The sequence below is a fragment of the Dipodomys ordii genome, unplaced genomic scaffold (assembly GCF_000151885.1).
Source record: "Dipodomys ordii isolate 6190 unplaced genomic scaffold, Dord_2.0 Scaffold23, whole genome shotgun sequence".
NCBI lineage: Eukaryota > Metazoa > Chordata > Mammalia > Rodentia > Heteromyidae > Dipodomys > Dipodomys ordii.
Window position 1 is genome coordinate 2,371,267 of NW_012267239.1, and position 16,898 is coordinate 2,388,164.

General features: G+C 56.8%; 1 protein-coding gene across 2 annotated transcripts in view; it reads right to left on the bottom strand.

Moving 5' to 3' along the window:
• Nucleotides 1-16,697, bottom strand: part of Smtn (smoothelin) — a 22,783-nt gene extending 6,086 nt beyond the window's left edge. Inside the window, exons 1-16 of one of the 2 annotated variants that reach the window (XM_013014440.1) lie at nt 16,582-16,697; nt 14,723-14,855; nt 10,293-10,441; nt 9,612-9,705; nt 9,453-9,531; nt 9,273-9,367; nt 8,053-8,373; nt 7,897-7,969; nt 7,243-7,314; nt 6,644-7,156; nt 6,269-6,441; nt 3,206-3,358; nt 3,034-3,109; nt 1,870-2,034; nt 1,702-1,764; nt 1,439-1,517 (exon numbers count right to left, since the gene is read on the bottom strand). In XM_013014440.1, coding sequence (XP_012869894.1) covers nt 1,439-1,517; nt 1,702-1,764; nt 1,870-2,034; nt 3,034-3,109; nt 3,206-3,358; nt 6,269-6,441; nt 6,644-7,156; nt 7,243-7,314; nt 7,897-7,969; nt 8,053-8,373; nt 9,273-9,367; nt 9,453-9,531; nt 9,612-9,705; nt 10,293-10,441; nt 14,723-14,773 — 2,156 coding nt within the window. In that variant the 5' untranslated portion in view covers nt 14,774-14,855; nt 16,582-16,697. Of the gene's footprint in view, nt 1-1,438; nt 1,518-1,701; nt 1,765-1,869; nt 2,035-3,033; nt 3,110-3,205; nt 3,359-4,361; nt 4,455-6,268; nt 6,442-6,643; nt 7,157-7,242; nt 7,315-7,896; nt 7,970-8,052; nt 8,374-9,272; nt 9,368-9,452; nt 9,532-9,611; nt 9,706-10,292; nt 10,442-14,722; nt 14,856-16,581 lie in introns of those variants that run through there. The other variant, XM_013014441.1, reaches the window with a different exon arrangement.
• Nucleotides 16,698-16,898: the final 201 nt, after the last annotated feature.

Below are 16,898 nucleotides of genomic sequence, written 5' to 3' on the forward strand. Positions count from 1 at the left end.
CCTCAGCTCTTCAGCTCAAGGCGAGCGCTCTACCACTTGAGCTACAGTGCCACTTCTGGTTTTTCTGGTGGTTTATTGGAGATAGGAGTTTCACAGTCTCTCCTGCCCGGGCTGGCTTTGAACTGTGATCCTCAGATCTCAGCCTCCTGAGTAGCTAGGATTACAGGCGTGAGCCACCAGCGCCCGCCCCCCCCTGCAGCTTTCTGAGAAGGTCTTTTGTATTGTCACAGGTGAGTTCAGAATCTGGGCACTATCAATGAATAAAAATGACCAGTACAAGACCAGTAATCATCATCATAATAGTAGCTCAGTGCCTTAAGTCTTTTTTTTTTTGGTCCAGTCGTGGGACCAAAACTCTGGGCGTGGGCACTGTCCCTCAGCTCTTCAGCTCAAGGCTAGTGCTCTACCACTTGAGCCACAGCACCACTTCCGGCTTTTTTCCTTTTGCTTATGTGGTGCTGAGGAATTGAACCCAGGGCCTCATGCATGCAAGGCAAGCACTCTACCACTAAGCCACCTTTCCAGCCCCTCTTAAGTCTTTTCTGTGTGCCATTTTCTTTTCTGCTGACCTAGGGAAGGAATCCAGGCTCACCAGAAGCTAGGTAACTCTCTCTTCCGGAGCCATGCCTCCAACCCCCTAGTGTACTATTTCAACTTCATGGGAGGAGAGAGGGATTCAAGTTATTTCTCAAGTAAACTTAAAGAAGTTGAGGTGACCTTGCCTAAGATTTCAGAAGGTAGGAGGACAGAGCTAGAACTCAAACATCCCAAAATCCAAGACCCTAGAATTTAGGATTTTCTGCTGGATTCTGATGTAGTCCTTGCTTCTTTCTTTTCCTCCCCCCTCCCTCCCTCCTTCCTTTCCTTCCATCTTTTCTTCCTTTCTTTTTCAATGTGGCTCAAACTTGGCCTTGTGCTTACTAGGTAAGTGTTCTACCACTTGAGCCATCCCCCCCAAGCTCTTATTGTTTTACGATTGCTTTTCCGATAGTGTCTTGTGCTTTTTCCAGGATCTTGGACCTTGAGTCTCCCGCCTCTGCCTCTTAATTCGCTGGGGTTACAGGTATGTGCCATGACACCTGACCCCAGTTCCTGCCTTCTGCCAGGCTCCACCATCCTCGTGAGCATGGAGATCTACTGTTTCATGAGCACTTCAAGGCATAAAGGTGCTCTATGACCTGCAGGCAGCTCAGTGTTGTAGATAGGCCTCATCAAGGGCTCAATATTATGGCTGCCACTCAGGCCATAAGCAAGACTCTAGCCTCTCTGAGCATCCACCTCCCCTGTGGGGTGGCTGAGGATTAAATGAGATCACAAAGCAAGCAGATGTGGCCTGACCTGATTTTCCCCTGCTTGACTGTGTGCCTAGCATCCGTCTGCCCCTCTACAGAATGAATATGCAGTGAAACTGTATCCCAGCGTGGGTACTAGTGCTTACCTGCCCATTTTCTTGGAGGAAGAGGAAGAGGAAGAGGAGGAGTAGGTCTTAGTTTGCACTGTGGTGCTACCACCGCCATCTGCAACAAAGAGGAATTGAGAGAGCTGAGGGCTTGGCGTGCATATCAGGTGTCAGGGAGGGGTGGTATAGACACAGGCAGAGAAGAGCAAGTAACGGCAGTTGAAGATGCAAAGAGAGCACTTGAGGAAGAGACCCCGAAGAGATGAGAGGAGAAGGCACGGGACGCTGTCTGGTGGCCTTACTCTCCGAGCGCCTCACGAAACTGGACTCCACTGTGGTGGTGCGGGCTGTTCTTGTGCCATCACCTGGAGAGAGAAGAGAGGAGAGGACAGGTATGAGAGGCACCAGGACTCAACTTGAACCCACCCGGAGCCCATTGAACCCACCCGGAGCCCAGGCTAGCCCCTTACTGGTGTGGACGAGCCGCTCAGTCTTGGTCACCGTGCTGATCGCCGAGCCATCGGCAGCCCGCTGGCTGCGCCTTGTGGTAGTCTCTGTGGTTGTGTTGGTTTGGCTCTGCCCTGGCCGTGCCCGGGCCTCTTGGAGCCGCCGTTCCCGCTCTTTATCTCGCTGGTCTGGGTAGGAATGCCCCCATGCATCCCCAGAAGGGCCGCCCAGTGCCCACACAGCACACAGGGCACACAAGATGGGGGTGGAGGGCAGCTTGTTAGAAACACCAAGGACACAGGTAACATAGGCTGCTCTGGGGATGGTGGAAGGGGAGGGGAACAGCTATAGCTTGGAACAGAGCATGGTGTGATGGGGGGGGGGTGATGGATGCAGGTAATATAGGACAGCTGGAAATATGGAATGCTGCCCAAGGGTAGTTGGATCCATGTTTCTATGGGAATGAGAAGCTGAGGCGGGTGGGAGTATCTAATCCTAGGGAGGGAATAGCTGGTTCCAAGGAAGGAGTTGGGTGAGCACCATGGTTGAATGGGATGTCAAATGGGCCTTACAGGGAAAAAGCGCAGCTGGAAGAAGCGCTCTCTGGATCTAGGGAGGGACAAGTTGGAGGTATCTGAGAAACAAGTCAAAGGCAAAGAAAGAGCAGCTGAGAGAGAAGCTAGTAAAGGAGCACAGTTGGCTGGAGTGGCCAGCAGTGGGCCCTGGAAGAAGCATGGAATAAGAGAGTATCTGGAGAAGTAAATAAATCTGGAACCAGGAAGAGAACAGCCAAGTCCAGGGAGGAAAGGTCAGGGGGAGAAAAGAGCTGGGTTCAGGAAAGGGAAAGGTGGGTAGGGACACAGGCGAAGGTGGCCATCAATGGCTCTTAGGGAGGGAAGAGTAACTACGGAGGAGGAAAAGGAGGAAGAGAAAGATCTGGATTCAAGGAAGGAGTTGTTGGTTGACAAAAATGGGAGATCAAATGGGCCACAGGAGAGAGGAGCTGAGAGACAGTATCTGAGTCTCAGAAGAAGAGAAGCAGCTAGGGGAGGGAGCTGCAGGAGCAAAGACTGGCTGGGTGTAGGGAGAATCTGCACAGGGCAGTTATGTTGCTGGTATGTCCATGAATGAGCAGAACAGCTGGGTGAGCAAGCAGCTAAATTTAAGTTAAGCAACTGTCTCTCTACCTCTTTTCCTTTGTCGTAGTTCACGAAGTGCAGCCCGGATGAGCTTCCTCTCCTCAAAATCCGTGGCTTGATCTAGCTGCAGATAGAGATATCCTTCTACATCCGGGGCCTTCAGAGCCCAAGGCTCTCCTCCCTCCCCCCACCAGTCCTTAGCCCAACAGATCCGCCATACCATCTTGTCTAAGACGCTTTCATCTTCAATGGCCAGCAACTCCTCAGGGCTCAGGGGGCTCCGTCCCTCTGCGGCTTTGTCCCCACGGGTCTGCTTTGTGCCATTAGCCACTTCCACTGCTGTAGAGGGGGGTTCCACCGGCTCTGGCTCCGTCTTTGGGGATGGGGAGAGTGTATGGATTTTAAACAGGTATATACATGAAACCCATCATAGCCTGCCAGCCTGCCTGCCCCAGGGTGGCAATACAATGGTGTCAAACCGAGGGAAGAGACAGTGACAATTTATCCCAGCGCTTTCCACACGGCCAGAATCACAGGAATCCTATTGGTAGCAGCAGCGATATAGTTTCCAATCAGTAGCAATCAGTTGTACAAGTGCTAGGGCTTTTCTTATTCCCATTCAAAAGAAGGGAAAGCTGAGGCTCAGGGCCTCTGATTGATTTGTTCACAGTCCCACCATGTGTGCAATGCGGCCTGGGGTCTGAGCTGAAGCTAGTCTAATTCCTTAACTTCATTTTCCCCCTTACTGCTTCATTTCCAGCTCCCTTGTAGTCAGGCTTCGCTGCATCCTCCCAGGTCCTAGGCCATGTTGGCAGGCCCCTATCCATACTCCCTTGTCAAGGGAGCTGCACCCAGGCCCCAGGGCTCTTAGCCAGGTGTCTGACTGTGGCTGCCCTCAGCCAAGACCTTGCTGAAGCTCTCCTCTATACCACATCTCCCCCCATCCCCCACCCCTGTTAGGAACCATACACTAATGGTCCTCTTGCCCCAGCCTAGCCCCCCAACATCCCAAGGTATCTTTCCAGCCCCTCGAAGCCAAGGTCCCAGGCCAACTATTACAGCTCCGCCTCTCCTGGCAGGGACACTCTGTCTGCCACCCGGTTAAGGAAAGCCAAGATGGCAGCTGTTTCTGGCTGGGATGCGGGGGTTGGAGGGGGGGAGAGAGAGGACACATACAAGGGTGGGGTGGGGGCTAGGCTATGCCAGGAGCTGCCAAGACAGCTACCACACATGCCTCAGGACAAGAGCCTGACATCTTATTTCAGTCTTGGAGCTCTAGTCCCCTGTACAGAGAGGTAAACTGAGGCTCAGAGAAGGCCACTGAGCAGAAGCAGGCCTATATCAAATCCACCCTCTCCCCTTACTGTGGGACTTACGAGACTGCTGGTGTGGGTGGGGCCGGTGGAGGAGCGGCGGCGGGTGCTGAAGGCAGGTGGGTGGGCCACGGGGGTCCCAGTATCCTCAGCCGCCTGAAACAGGGCTTCTGGGTCTGCAGCAGCCAGGAAGAGCTCGCTGGGCTCCAGCTCAGGTTCAAGATCCGGTACAAGTGGGACCCCCAGCCGTAGGCTCAGCACCTCCACCTGCCTGCTCAGCGCATCCAGCCGCCGGCTCAGGGCTGCAGTCTCTGCTTGCAGCTCTTCAGCTGCCTGGGCTACTGGCTGCATGGTGGCTAGGGCTGCATCAGCTGCCTGGGTCACTGCTGCCCGGCCGGCCTCAGCCACTGCCTGCAGCTCCTGCAATGCCTGGCTCAATCGTTCCTCTAAGAGCATAGCCATGTCAGGCCCAGGCCCAGGCCCAGGTCCAGGCACCCCCGGCATAGCACTAGGGGGGACTCTGTGGGGCGTAATGGTGGGACGGTGGCAGGGGCTGCTGTCTAGGCTGGCAGTGTCGGAGTCTTTGCAGTTGGTCTGAGGGCGAAGGCAAGGGCAGCCGGCCTGCCCCGCCCCTGCCGGCCTCTCAGCCCGCCAACAGCCAGCTGGAGGCTGCGGCCCAAATAGAAACCTATTCTGGGCGCCTCTGTGAGGGGGGCAGTGGGGGAGGGGAGGCCTGCTCAACCAGGCATACGGCCAGGCCTGGTCCTGGCCCCTGCAGAGATCACAGACCTGCAGCACCGCCAAGCTGCATGGGTTCTGATGGCCTGTGCCTCACAGGTAGGGGAAACTGAGGTAGGGAGGAGCAACTAGATCTGTCTGAGCAACCGCGTATGCAGTCCACCACACTCCACAGCCTGACTCTGCCCTCATACCAAGCTGTTAGAAAGTCTTGAATAGCTGGGGGAAACAGAGGCACAGAGAAGCCAGCTCTTGAGCGATCTTCTTTTACAATAGATTTGGAGCTAAGATAAATGTCCTTTAGCCTGCCCACGGTGCTCAGATGCAACTCCAGATTTTTAGCAAATTCCTTATAGATGCACCATCTGCTTCCCCTAGTTTGAGCAATTGAGGCAAATTGGTGATGCCAGACTCAAATCTTCCTCTGGTACCTTCCATCCACTCCACTGGCTTTAGCTGCAACCACCTCTCCTATCACCACATCCCAGCTTAGCTGGGGCCTGCTTTGGTGGAGGAAGACAGCTTTCTTGCCCTTCATTCTTTCCAGGTCATTTCTCAGAAGACCCAAAGATATTTCTAGTACCTCACTTCAACCATTCAGTCTCCAGCTCAGCACAGAGGACATTACCTGGGCAGCTGGGTGGCCTGTTGGGGATCTTCTCCCCAGCTGAGCTCCTGGCCAGGCCATTCCCCGCTTGGGAATGAATAATGGAAGGATGAGGTGTATTCAGTTCCCGTGGCACCTGCTAGGCTGCTGCCTCACCTGACTGCTGCCCCCCTGCCTGGCAGTCCCCAGCAATGCTTCTGACGCAGATGCTAATCACGCATCTCTAATCTTCTAATGGATGATCTTGGATGAGCCGATGAGCCGCTCAGCCACTCAGGAATGATGGCCAGCATGGGGTGGAAGCAGCAAGGAGCAGCAAGCCCTAGCCACCCTCTCTGAGCCTCGGTCTTCCCATCTGTTGATTTGGCATGAAGCAACCAAGTTTGAAACAAGATCAAAGCTCAGCATGGTGGGAAGAAGAAAGTCTGGTGGCAGATAGTTGATGGTTTCATCTTAGCTCTGGCACCCACTAACTGCCTGTGGCCACTTTCCTTCCAGATCTGAACCTCAGTTTCTCTATGTGTCCAGTAGAAGGAAGCAAAACAGAGGAACCCTGCTAAGGTGATACTGTTAAAGCACTGTAAGTGACGCTGATGCCTGGGGAGGCAAGAAGCAACGGGCTCACCTTAATGCTGTAGCCTCCTCGGCTACCAGGAGAGGCATGGCTGAAGGTGGTGACACGGGTGACACTGCCCAGCCGGGCTTGGGGCCCAGGGTGGCTGACATGGGTGATGGTGCTCTTACTCCTACTGCTGCTGCTAAGGAGGGTAGAGGGCGTCCGCAGCCCCAGTGTCAGTTCTGGAATGGGGAGAAGGGATGATGTCAGGGTGAGGGGCGGTGATGGGGTGGTGCCAGCCAAGGTCAATGGCACTCTTGTCCCTAGTGCACCCTCGGGAGACACCCTGAGCCCTGGCCAGCAGCACCTGTCCCTTGTGCAGAGCTGGGTGCTGCAGATGCTCCCTCTTAGCACAGGGGAGGCAGTGGTGGGGAGGAGGCCTACCTGCCCTCTGGTTGCCTGCAGGCAGCAGCACTCGACCTGTGGATGCCTGGCCGCGGCCATCCTTGATCTCGATGGTGAATGTGGTCTTCATACTGCCCCCTGATTCTGCAGTGCTGGCGGGGAGTGGGGCACTGGGCTCCTCTGAGCAGGTCCTGGGCCCCCCTGCTCTGTTTTCAAGAGACCTGGCAGCCAAGCTCCGCCCCTCTGGGCCCTCTGCCTGGGGGCAGCTCTGAAGCTGGGCCAGGGGCTGAGCTGTTCCTCGCTCTTTGCTGAACCGGGAGGAGGTGTTACTAGGGCCTTGAGAGGAGGAGCTGCTGGAGGAGGAGGCAGAAGTGGTGCTGATGAGGGAGGGGCCCAGGAGTCTCGTGGGGGTCAGGGAAGTGAGAGCTGCCCGGGGTGGGCCATCCTGCAGCCTGGCAGACATAGGAGAATCTGAGGTAAACTTGCGGACACGATCTCTCACAGAGCCAGCCCGCTGGAAGGGAGAAGGTCCGCTGGCAAGAGGGCTGGATACTGGAAGGGACAAGAGGTTCTGTCAGTGGCTGGATGGGACCAGGACAACAGAGATTGTGGCTGGTGAAGAATAGGCAGGGCAGTACCTTGATTCTGGGCTGGCTGTTGGGGGCTGAGCACAGGCAAGGAGCGTTGACAGGATTGGGGTCCAGCTAGGTCTGGCAGTTTGGGCGGGGAGAGAAAGGAAAGGGAATGATGGGGACAGGTCCGCTTTTCATACGTCTCCCTCCTACATGGCCGTAACCTCCCAATCCCCTTGAATCCCACGACCTCCCATCACACCCTATATCATCCATTGCTCAGGCCTTCTTGCTCAATGGCATCTCTCCTACAGGGCCTCCTCCTCCAGCACTGACCCCAGGGGCACTTGGGTACTCTTAGGGGCTAGGGCTAGGCTTGGGCTGGAGGAAGGTGGCCAGGTCCTCCCTAGGGATGGGAATAGGGGACAGCCCCCCCCCAGCACTGCCCATGAGATCTGGCTGGGAGATGGGTGCACTCCCTTATTGGGGAGAAGAATGTGCCTGAGGCCTGTTGCCTTTCAAGGCTGCAGGGAGGCCTCTGGCCATGGGTGGCAGGGGTGGGCCTGGCCAGGGGCGGGGACATTACAGGGGCAGTGGGAGAGGGGGGGGGTGTCCAGGACTGCCTGGACCTGAGGACGCTGGAGCTGTCCAGGCAGAAAAAGAGGTTGGGCCAGGGGAAGACAGATGCCCGTGACTACCCATGCTGGGATCCATCCTCACCTGCTCTCTTGGTACTGGAGGGGCCCCTGGTGGGACTCTGGGTAGCTGGAAACTCTGTGGAGCCAGGCAGGAGCTACAGAGGAGATATAACATAGGCAGGGCGGTCTCCCAGGCTGGCTCAGATGTTTGGAAACCCTGTCCCTCATCCAAACTCACCTTGTCCTCCGGCTGCCTCTCAGGGCTGGAAGGTGATGGTGACACTGGGGGCTCAGGGCTGGGAGCCTGTGGTGGGCTGAGAGGTGGCTCAGGACTTCCTGGAGCCTCAGCAGCAGGACAAGGGACCCCAGCAGGCTCGAGCAGAGGCTCTGGAGAAGCCACAGTGGGTGTACTGTCAGGGGAGGCAGGTGAGCTGGGTGTGTCTTCAGGTGGGGCCCTCAGCAGGACTGTTACTGTGGTCACATCCTGGCTGGTGTCCTTAGGGGCTGGGGTTGATTCTGGGACCTTTGTCTGCTGCTCCTGTTCTTCCTGTTCAGGCACCTGTGGGGGACCCATAAAATGCAACCGAGGCTTCCCTGATCTCTATTGTTACTCGAGCCTATGGAGGGCCAGGCTGGCAGGTACTCAGGGTAGGGCATGCAAAGCAGAGGGGCCCTCTGCCCTTCCAGCTGCCACCCTGGCTGGGAGATTGTGTAGCGGACGTCCCAACAGCTCCAGAGAGGACAGAGAGGAGCGGGTGGCACGCAGGCTGGACCGGCGTGAGGTAGGGCGTACAGCTTCATAAGGACGGCGTAGTCTCTGACCCCTACTCCTCTAATCTCCTGGCACAGCCTAGACAAGGCGGTTCAGACAGGGTCAGCCATGCCAATGGCAAGGAAATTCATGGAGATTTTGGTCCCCAATAGATGCCTGGAGCAGAGAGGCTCCTGGTTCTGGCTTTAGCCCCTGCAAGGCCTGGAGATCCAGCGACCTCTGCTGGTCATTTGGGGAACTATGGCTTGGCTTCTTTCCCATACTCTTGGCAGAGAGGACTCTGGGAACAGTGCTCTACCAGTCAGCTGGGGCCTGACACTGAGACCCTGCTGAGCCAAGGTAAGGATGTGCGGGCTGTCTGGAGGGTGAGGGGCTGCCTGGGGGCAGGTTTAGGGGTGCAGAGGGTGTTCTAAGTCAGACTTGAATTTCAGGAGATCTTTCTGGCTTCAGGTAAGATGGCAGGATGGGGGTACAAAGAGGAAGAGGTGGGAGAGGGGCCTGAAAGTGGGCAGAGGCCTGAGAAAAAGCTCCAGTGTTTCCCCCCCTCCCCACCCCCCCCCCGAACACAGGCTGGACGCCCCCTCACAGTCAAATACCAGTGCAGCAAAGACACATGGGCATTCTGTACTACTGACGTCGATGAGCACATGACACTGTCCACCTCCCACCATGCCGGCACGCCCTACCTCACGCCGGTCCAGCCTGCGTGCCACCCGCTCCTCTCTGTCCTCTCTGGAGCTGTTGGGACGTCCGCTACACAATCTCCCAGCCAGGGTGGCGGCTGGAAGGGCAGAGGCAAGTGTCAGGTGAGGGCTGGGAGATGCGGTAGGCATCCCCCAGCAGTGGGACCAAGACAGAACACTCACCCTCAATCTCCTGAGCCCGGACACGGCGGATGGCAGCTCGGATCAGCTTGCGTTCTTCATACTCACCGGCGCTCCGCAGCTGTGGGTGAGAGGCAGGTCAGTGATCACAGGCCTTCGCCTGTCCTGTCCCCTCTTCCCCTGCCCTGGCCTGAGCCTCACCAGTGTAGTCAACTCTTCCACATCATTCATGGACTCCAGCTGCCCTGCCAACCGTGCCAGGGCAGCCCGTTGCTCAGCTTCCCGCTGCTCAGAGCTGTGGGGACATCATGATTGTAATCGCCACTTCCACGGCCAAGTCGGGGGAAGATGGGAGCTTAGGGTACCCTAAGCCTTGGCAGACGGGCCTAGAGTTGTTTCTGTAGCCCCTCTGGATGCACACTGATTCATATATACTCTTGATGTGGGTACCAAAACCACTGCCCAGAGCCAAGCGCTGATGACGCATGCCTGTAATCCTAGCTACTCAGGAGACTAAGATCTGAGGATCACAGTTCAAAGCCAGCCTGGGCAGGAAAGTCCATGTGAATCTTGTCTCCAATTAACCACCAGAAAACTGAAAGTGGAGCTGTGGCTCAAAGTAATAGAGTACTAGCCTTGAGCAGAAAAGCTCAGGGACAATGCGCATGCCCTGAGTTCAAGCCCCATGACTGACATCCATCCATCCATCCAGAAGTAAATAAAACCACTGCCCAGATGTGCTAACCACACCCCATGGCCAGGCAATCACCACCAGGGCCACCAAATCCCTGTGTATTTCAAGTGTCTACACTCTACTGTGCCCGCACCTGCCCAGCACGCATTCCCTCTCGCACCTGCACATCCACCCCCTCTGTCACTCACTGAAGCCAGTTCTCTTTGTTGTCCTGCCTCTCAGCACGGAAGCGCTTGGATGCCAGGGCCTCCTCCTCTCGCTCCAGCTCCTGCCGCTGCAGCTCCCGGATGGCCGAGCGGATGCGCCGCCGCTCTGCCAGATCCGCTGTGACCTCTAACTGTTGAAGGGAGGCAGGGGAGAGGGAGGCAGGTCATTTTGGTCATAGAAGGGGTGGGGAGAGAGGTGGGGGTCAGAGAAGGGTTGGCACCAGCTGCCCACTGCTTTGCCTAGGGCACAATGAGTGGCCTGTCTCTACTCCCCCTGCTGCAAGCCCTTCACGTGCCTGCCCACCCACCCAGAGTCCCAGAGGGGTGACCCAGCTCAGGGCACCGGGGATCTTGGCAAGGCTGCTGTGCATTGTGGTTTGCAGAGCACCTTTTGTGAGTGCTCAGTCAGCAGCCACTCACCTGATCAGGTAACAAGCAGCTAGGCACCCTTTCCTGTGACTTGACTCCTGCCCACCCACCCCAACCCTTCATTAAACCCCAAGAGCCAGGAAAGGCAGAAGGAGGGAAGACCACCCCTAGATTAACAAGGGTTCTTGGCTGTTTCCACGAAGTAGTCTCAGCACCACAGCCCTGCTGGAGAGGATGACAGAAAGGGAAGTGAGAAAGGGGCAGGTGCTCAAGAATTGGCGCCCTGCCTGCCTGGGGTATGATCGATGATCCATTGATAGACAGATATTCCTTGCACTGCCTCTGGCAGAGAGGATCAATCTCCCAGAGAGATTGCAGCTGGCTCTCTGGCTACCAGAGCTGCAGAGAAGGTGTTTGTTTTATGGGGGACAGGAGCTCCCACCTCTTTCTGACTTCTCAAGTCTCTGGGATGTGAGGTGTGGCTGGTCTAACCAGGTCTAGAAAAAGGGTAACTTCTCTGAGCCGAGTCAGCCAATCCTGGTGCCTCCCCCAAATCACTGGGTAAAGCCGTCTTACAAGGATCCTGTGTTGCTCAAGGGAGAGAGAACTGGCCTGGGCCCCTCCAGGAAGGCAGCCCAGTGCTAAGCTTCCGGTTTGGGGCTGATAGGCTGATAGGCCTGAGTAAAGGCAGATTTCCTCTGCCTCCACTTGGCCCCAAATCATTGAGAGTGTAGAGCCAAGGAACCCCCTCTCCTCTTCCTTTCTGGCTTCCCCCTCCATCATCCTTCCTTCCTGCTCTACGGGGTAGGTAGCCAGATGGTAAAGATCCCAGATAGACAGGTTTTAATAAAGTACGTGCTGACCCAACACTTCCAAGAGCCAACTGGGTAAGTGTGAAGGGTGTGGAGTTTGTGACATTGAACCCTCCATGCTTTGAATGGCTGAGAAACTATGAATGGGTCCCCTGAAACTCAGGCCCCCTATCAGTCCCAGTTCAGCTCTGGCTGGGTGGTCAGGGGCATAATCCTTTTATTAGCCATATGGGACAATGGCCCCTACCTCAGAGTTTTTAGATAGGGATGGAGCAGGACCTGGGGGCATTGGCGGAGGGGGGCGGGGAATCTCCCTTGTATATGCTAGCCAATCAGGAAAAGGGAGAGATAGCAAAGGGAGATCAGGAAGGACAGGACATATTGACTGAGAAACTGTGCCAGACTTTTTGCTAAGCCCTTCCCTGTCCTCCTTTTCAAAATCCCTACATATTTTATGCTATCTGACAGAAGAAGAAACCGAGGCTCGGGGAGAAGTGATTTGCTCATGGTCAAATCACCAGAGGCAAAAATATCAATCCACGTTTTCGGACTCCAGGACCTGTCTTAGACTTGTTTGTTATGTTGGGGAGCCTTCCGGTCTAGTTTAAGAATGGCTCAGCAGAAGACTTGGAGATTGGGGGTAGAGGCCCAGAGGTACAATGCTTAGCCCTCTGCCTCCTGGGTCCCCATTCCCAAAACCCTGAGCTCTGAGCTCCAAAGGGGAGGTCCTTCTCTCTCCCGCCTCCGCCCCTCCCCACAAAAAAAAAGCCTAACCTGAAAATTTGGCCATTGCTGCAAACCCTGGGAACCTAAGCCCTAAGCATCTCCATGGGGAAATTGGGAACCTCCCTCTGATTCCCTCAAATTGGCCTGGGCAGCGCTGAGGGATGAATCTAGCCCCACTGGTGACCCTTCTCTTTGGGCCTGCAGACTAAGGTCACACCACAGTGTCTCCGCTGTGTCCTGCGTACCCCACCCTGTCAGGCAGGGGGCGGCTGTGTGTGGAGGGGGCTGTGGGAGGGAGGGAAGAAGTACAAAGGGCCATTGTCCACCAGGGGGAAGGGGAAGGGGAAAAGGGAGGTTTCCGAAACTGCCTTAGTGAAATTCTCCAGAGAGGAAAGAGGGTGCTTCCTCCTCCCGGGGAAGGGAGGAGGGTCTCCGAGCGCTTTCGGCTCTCCTTGCTTGGGGACGCCTGGCAGGTCCAGCTTCCCTGTGGGCCTCAGTCTCCCCATCTGCACCCACCGCTCCATCCCCGGGCCTTGATTTCTCGTGGGCGGGGTGGGGGGGACCCGCAGAGCTTGGAACGACGCCTCCACGGGGCGCTGCCGGCCTGGCCCCCCCCTTCCCCGCCTGTCCCAGCCTCAGCGGGGCGCCCGGCGGGCGAGGGGGGGCAGACAGGAAGCCCCCCCCCGCTTAATGTCCCAGTCTAGAGGGGAAACCGAGCCCACAGCCCCGGCCGCTTCCCCGGTCACCCCGCTGGGGCGTTGGCGCTGCAGCCCAGGGCGGAGGGGCGTCCTCAGGAGCGCCCCCCAATCCCGCGCAGCCCCCCCCCCGCCCCGTCCTCAGGAATGTGCGGGAGCCGCGGCGGGAAACAGCTGCCGAGATCCTGAAGCCGGCGGGGGCGCAGCGGGGCGGAGCGGGCCCAGCTTTGCCTTATAAGGCCCGGCCCCGCGGGGAGGAGTCGGGCTCGGGACGCCCCGGTTCCTGCCACGAGGCCGGCGGGGGCCTGGGCCGCGATCGGAGGGCAGAGCCAGGGCGCACCGGCGGCGGGCGGCGCGGGGCTCGACCTCGGGGTGGGCAAGGGCTTTGGTTACAGGCGGTCACGATTCCGAGGGGCCGGGGGGCGGAACAGTTGGATTTAAATCACCGCTCCGGTTTCTTCTGGAAATCACCCAGCGCCCAGAGCTTGCGTGAGAGCGGGCGGGGGGGTCTGGCGGCTGGAGAACCCCCGAGCCGCAGGGTGGATCCCGAGCGATGGGCATGCGCGGAGACCCGGCCTGGTTTTGTGTCTGGAGCCCGCTGGCTCTGCTACCCCCGTTAAAAGACTCTGGACTTCTGGAGGAGAGGTGGAACTGCCTTGTCTGCTGGGCACCTTGGGAAACGCAAGCCTCCAGGTTGCTAGCCCGCAGGGGTAGCTGGAGGCCGCAGATACCCAAGGGGAGGCAACAGGTTTTCTGCAGTCTCCCCCCCTCCCCGGCCCCCCCATGGCCTGCCCAGCCCCCTGAGCCTAAGGCACAGTTGCTGGGGAGGGGTGAGTGGGCTCCAGCCTTTGCTTCCAGTGGAATATGGTATGAGGGTGGAGTGGATCACTCAAAATAGGGAAAGTAAATCTTTAATTTTCTTTCTGGGCAAGGGTCAGAGACTGGGCAGCGGGGCCCTGGGCTCCTCCTCTGAGTCATCCGCTGCCTGGCTCTGCTGGTGGGCACAGCCCGCCATACTGGGTTACCCCACAGCCCTCCGAGCACGGGATGGGAAGAAGGTGTGTGTGTGGGGGGGTGTTGGGGGAGGGGGGGATGGATGTGACCCTTTCCGCCTGCTTCTTAAAACCTGGGCCCATACCTTGTTCCACTGGTATGCCAATCTTGGGACCTAGATTTTTGTGTTCACACACCTCTCCCTCCCATTTTACAGGTAAAGAAACAAAGGTTCAGAGTGGGAAAATGTCGGACCAAAAGTCACACCGCGCGCAGTCTGTTTATGGGTTCCTCCAGCTTTGTCTTTCTCAGCACTCTTGGTTACCCCATGGCCCTCGCTGGGGGGTTTGGATCCTGGCACGGACTCCAAATTGGGTGCCTTCAGGCAGGTGGTTTCAGCTCTCTGGAGTTGTGAGCATTCTGTGAGCTGGGGTCCCAGCCTCCAGCCTACCCCCTGCTGTGCCCTGTTATTATTAATCATTATCATTGGGCCACCGTCCAGGGGTGGGTCCTGCCCAGACTGTTGCTGGGTAGAGGCAGATTCAGCCTCCCCACACCTGTGGCTGCACATGGGCGAGTCCCCAGCAGTTACTGTTTAAACAGGTGGTGGGGGTGGGGGGACTGGGAGGTACCAGGCCTTAGCACCTGGCATGGACAGGAGGCACATGCCACAGGGGCCTCTGCATCAGCCAAACGGAACTAGCATGGCCCTGGTCCCCTGACCCTCCCTTCAGACAACTCTACATTACCTCTTTCTGTCAGCTGACTGCCCCCTACCATCTCTGGCCTCACAATAGTGTTATATGGGGCCACTTACCAGTTTCCGGAGGGCTCCCTCATCCAGCCCAGCCAAGGCATCATCTGCCATCTTGCAGGCCTCCAGCTTTGTGTGTGTCCCCTCCTGGTGAGATCCCAGGGCCTATGGCACCTGACACCAGCTCAAGAGAATTCTGCAGGGGACAGACAGGAGTTAGGACTGCTGAGGCTTCTAGAAACCCACAGGCACTTGGGCTCTGGTGCCTGCATTTCCCTCTAACCCATGAGTTTGTCCTGTGATGTGGCTCCAAGCTGGGAGTGGTCTCCTCTCTTAGGGTGGTTCCCTGGAAAACGCACCAATTCAGTTTCAAGAATAGGTGTCTCTGTTCTAGCCTTGCCAGCTTGACTGCCAGTCTGCTGTGTGGTCTAGGCTGGCATTCTGTTTTAAGCCTCAAACAGGAAAGAGAGGGGCATAAACCTGGACTGAGAAGCCGGATCCATTGAGGCCCACCAAGCCGTGTTCACCACCAGGGGGTGCACAGCCAGTCTCCACAGTTTCCTGCCCCACCCACCCGTTCTTAGGGCCCTCCCAGTCTCCCCCTTACCCCCTCCCTTACTCTATATGCTCACCATCTGCTATGGGCTGAGCCCATAGCCTAGTCCTATCTGCTTTGATCATTCTCATTCACCCCAGGTATGGGAGCTACATACCTACCTATCAATTCTTGGAGCCAGCTCACTGAGCACACCCTTCTTCCCTCCTCCCAACTGTCCTGAGCTCATGAAGCCACTCGGCTCCTTTTGCCAGTTCACCTCCAATTCATTTCCCAGCTGGTATGTCCTTTAGAAACTGACCCACCCCCTCAACCTCTAGTCTTCAGGCAAACTTAAGAAGATGGGGAACAGGGCCAGAGATTTGTCATGGGGTGAGTGGGGTAAGAAGGATGAACTCAAAAACTCAAAGGGCAGGAAGGAACCTAATAAAAATCATACAGACTTCCGCCTTCTGAAGTCCCCCCACCCCAATCCACCACTTCCCTCTGGTCCCATCTCCATCCTCTGGGGCCTCTAGGCCCCACTCCAGGCTCCCAGAGCAGTTCTCTCCTTTTTCCTTGAGCCCCAATGTCTTTGTGAAATTTGAAAGCCCATGGCCCAGCATACCTATGTGCTTAGTTAATATAAAGTGACTGAAATGGCCTCAGGATTCCCCCCCCCACTTCCCAGTTGATTCATCCTTTCAGTCACCCCTTCTTTCTTCTCCCAGTCATTTGACGAGTCACCCCATCTTGGGTGACTGAGTCTGGGGGTGTCCTAAATCCACACAGTTGGGGTTTCCTGGTCTTGCCTGTTTAAGTCTGTTTACCTCTTCCATCCTGGTAGGCTCAGATGGGTGTCAACTTCCCAACCTCTTTCGTTAGGGTCCCTGTCTCTTGTTCTCCCTACTTTGGGTAATCCTGCCTCACCAAAAGCGTCCCTTCGGAGTCACAAGCCTTAGGTTCTGTGGACATTCTGCATGTTCTCCTGTTGGCTTGTTCCTTCTTCTTCTGGACAGTATCTAACCTAGGGGACTGTGAGAAATCTCTTCTTCCTTAGGGATTCCCACCTCTGCCCCTGCCCAGTCTAGGTTTCCCTGTCATACAGTCGAGTCCCCTGGAGATTGTGAAGAGGGCTTGTGAATCTGTCTGTGGGAGGTATTTGCCCCCCATAAATGAATAAACCCTGGGGGTCGTAGAGCCTGTGAGAGATCCGTGGGTGCTCTCCCCGCCAAACATCCTGTGGCTCAGAGTTCCCGTGATTGGCTGGGGAGAGGGCTCCCAGGTCTGAGGGTTCCAAGAGCCCCGTCTAGATATCCATGTTCCACCCTCCCTGAACCCGTCGGGGGTGAAGGTTCTAGTGTTGCCCCGATGTCCGCACACCCACCTCTCAGTCCAGGCTGCCTGTCCGGCGCGGGCTCGGTTTAGCTCGCTGGAGACTGATAGATGGAGTAGCGACGGTCCAGCGGGAGGCGCCGCGACCTGGCACCCCAGGTCTGCTCAGCAACCGTCCGCTGGACTTCTGCTACAGCCGCCTGTCCAGCCGCGCCAGCAGCCTCTCTGACTCCGCCCTGTCCCGTCGCCCCAGCCAATCCTTGATTTGGCCCCTCCCACGTTCGCTATTCATTGGGGAAATTCAATTTGAAGGCCACTCCCCGAGAAGAGGCCCCGCCCCCGGCGCTAAGGATGTCGGGTATTGTAGTC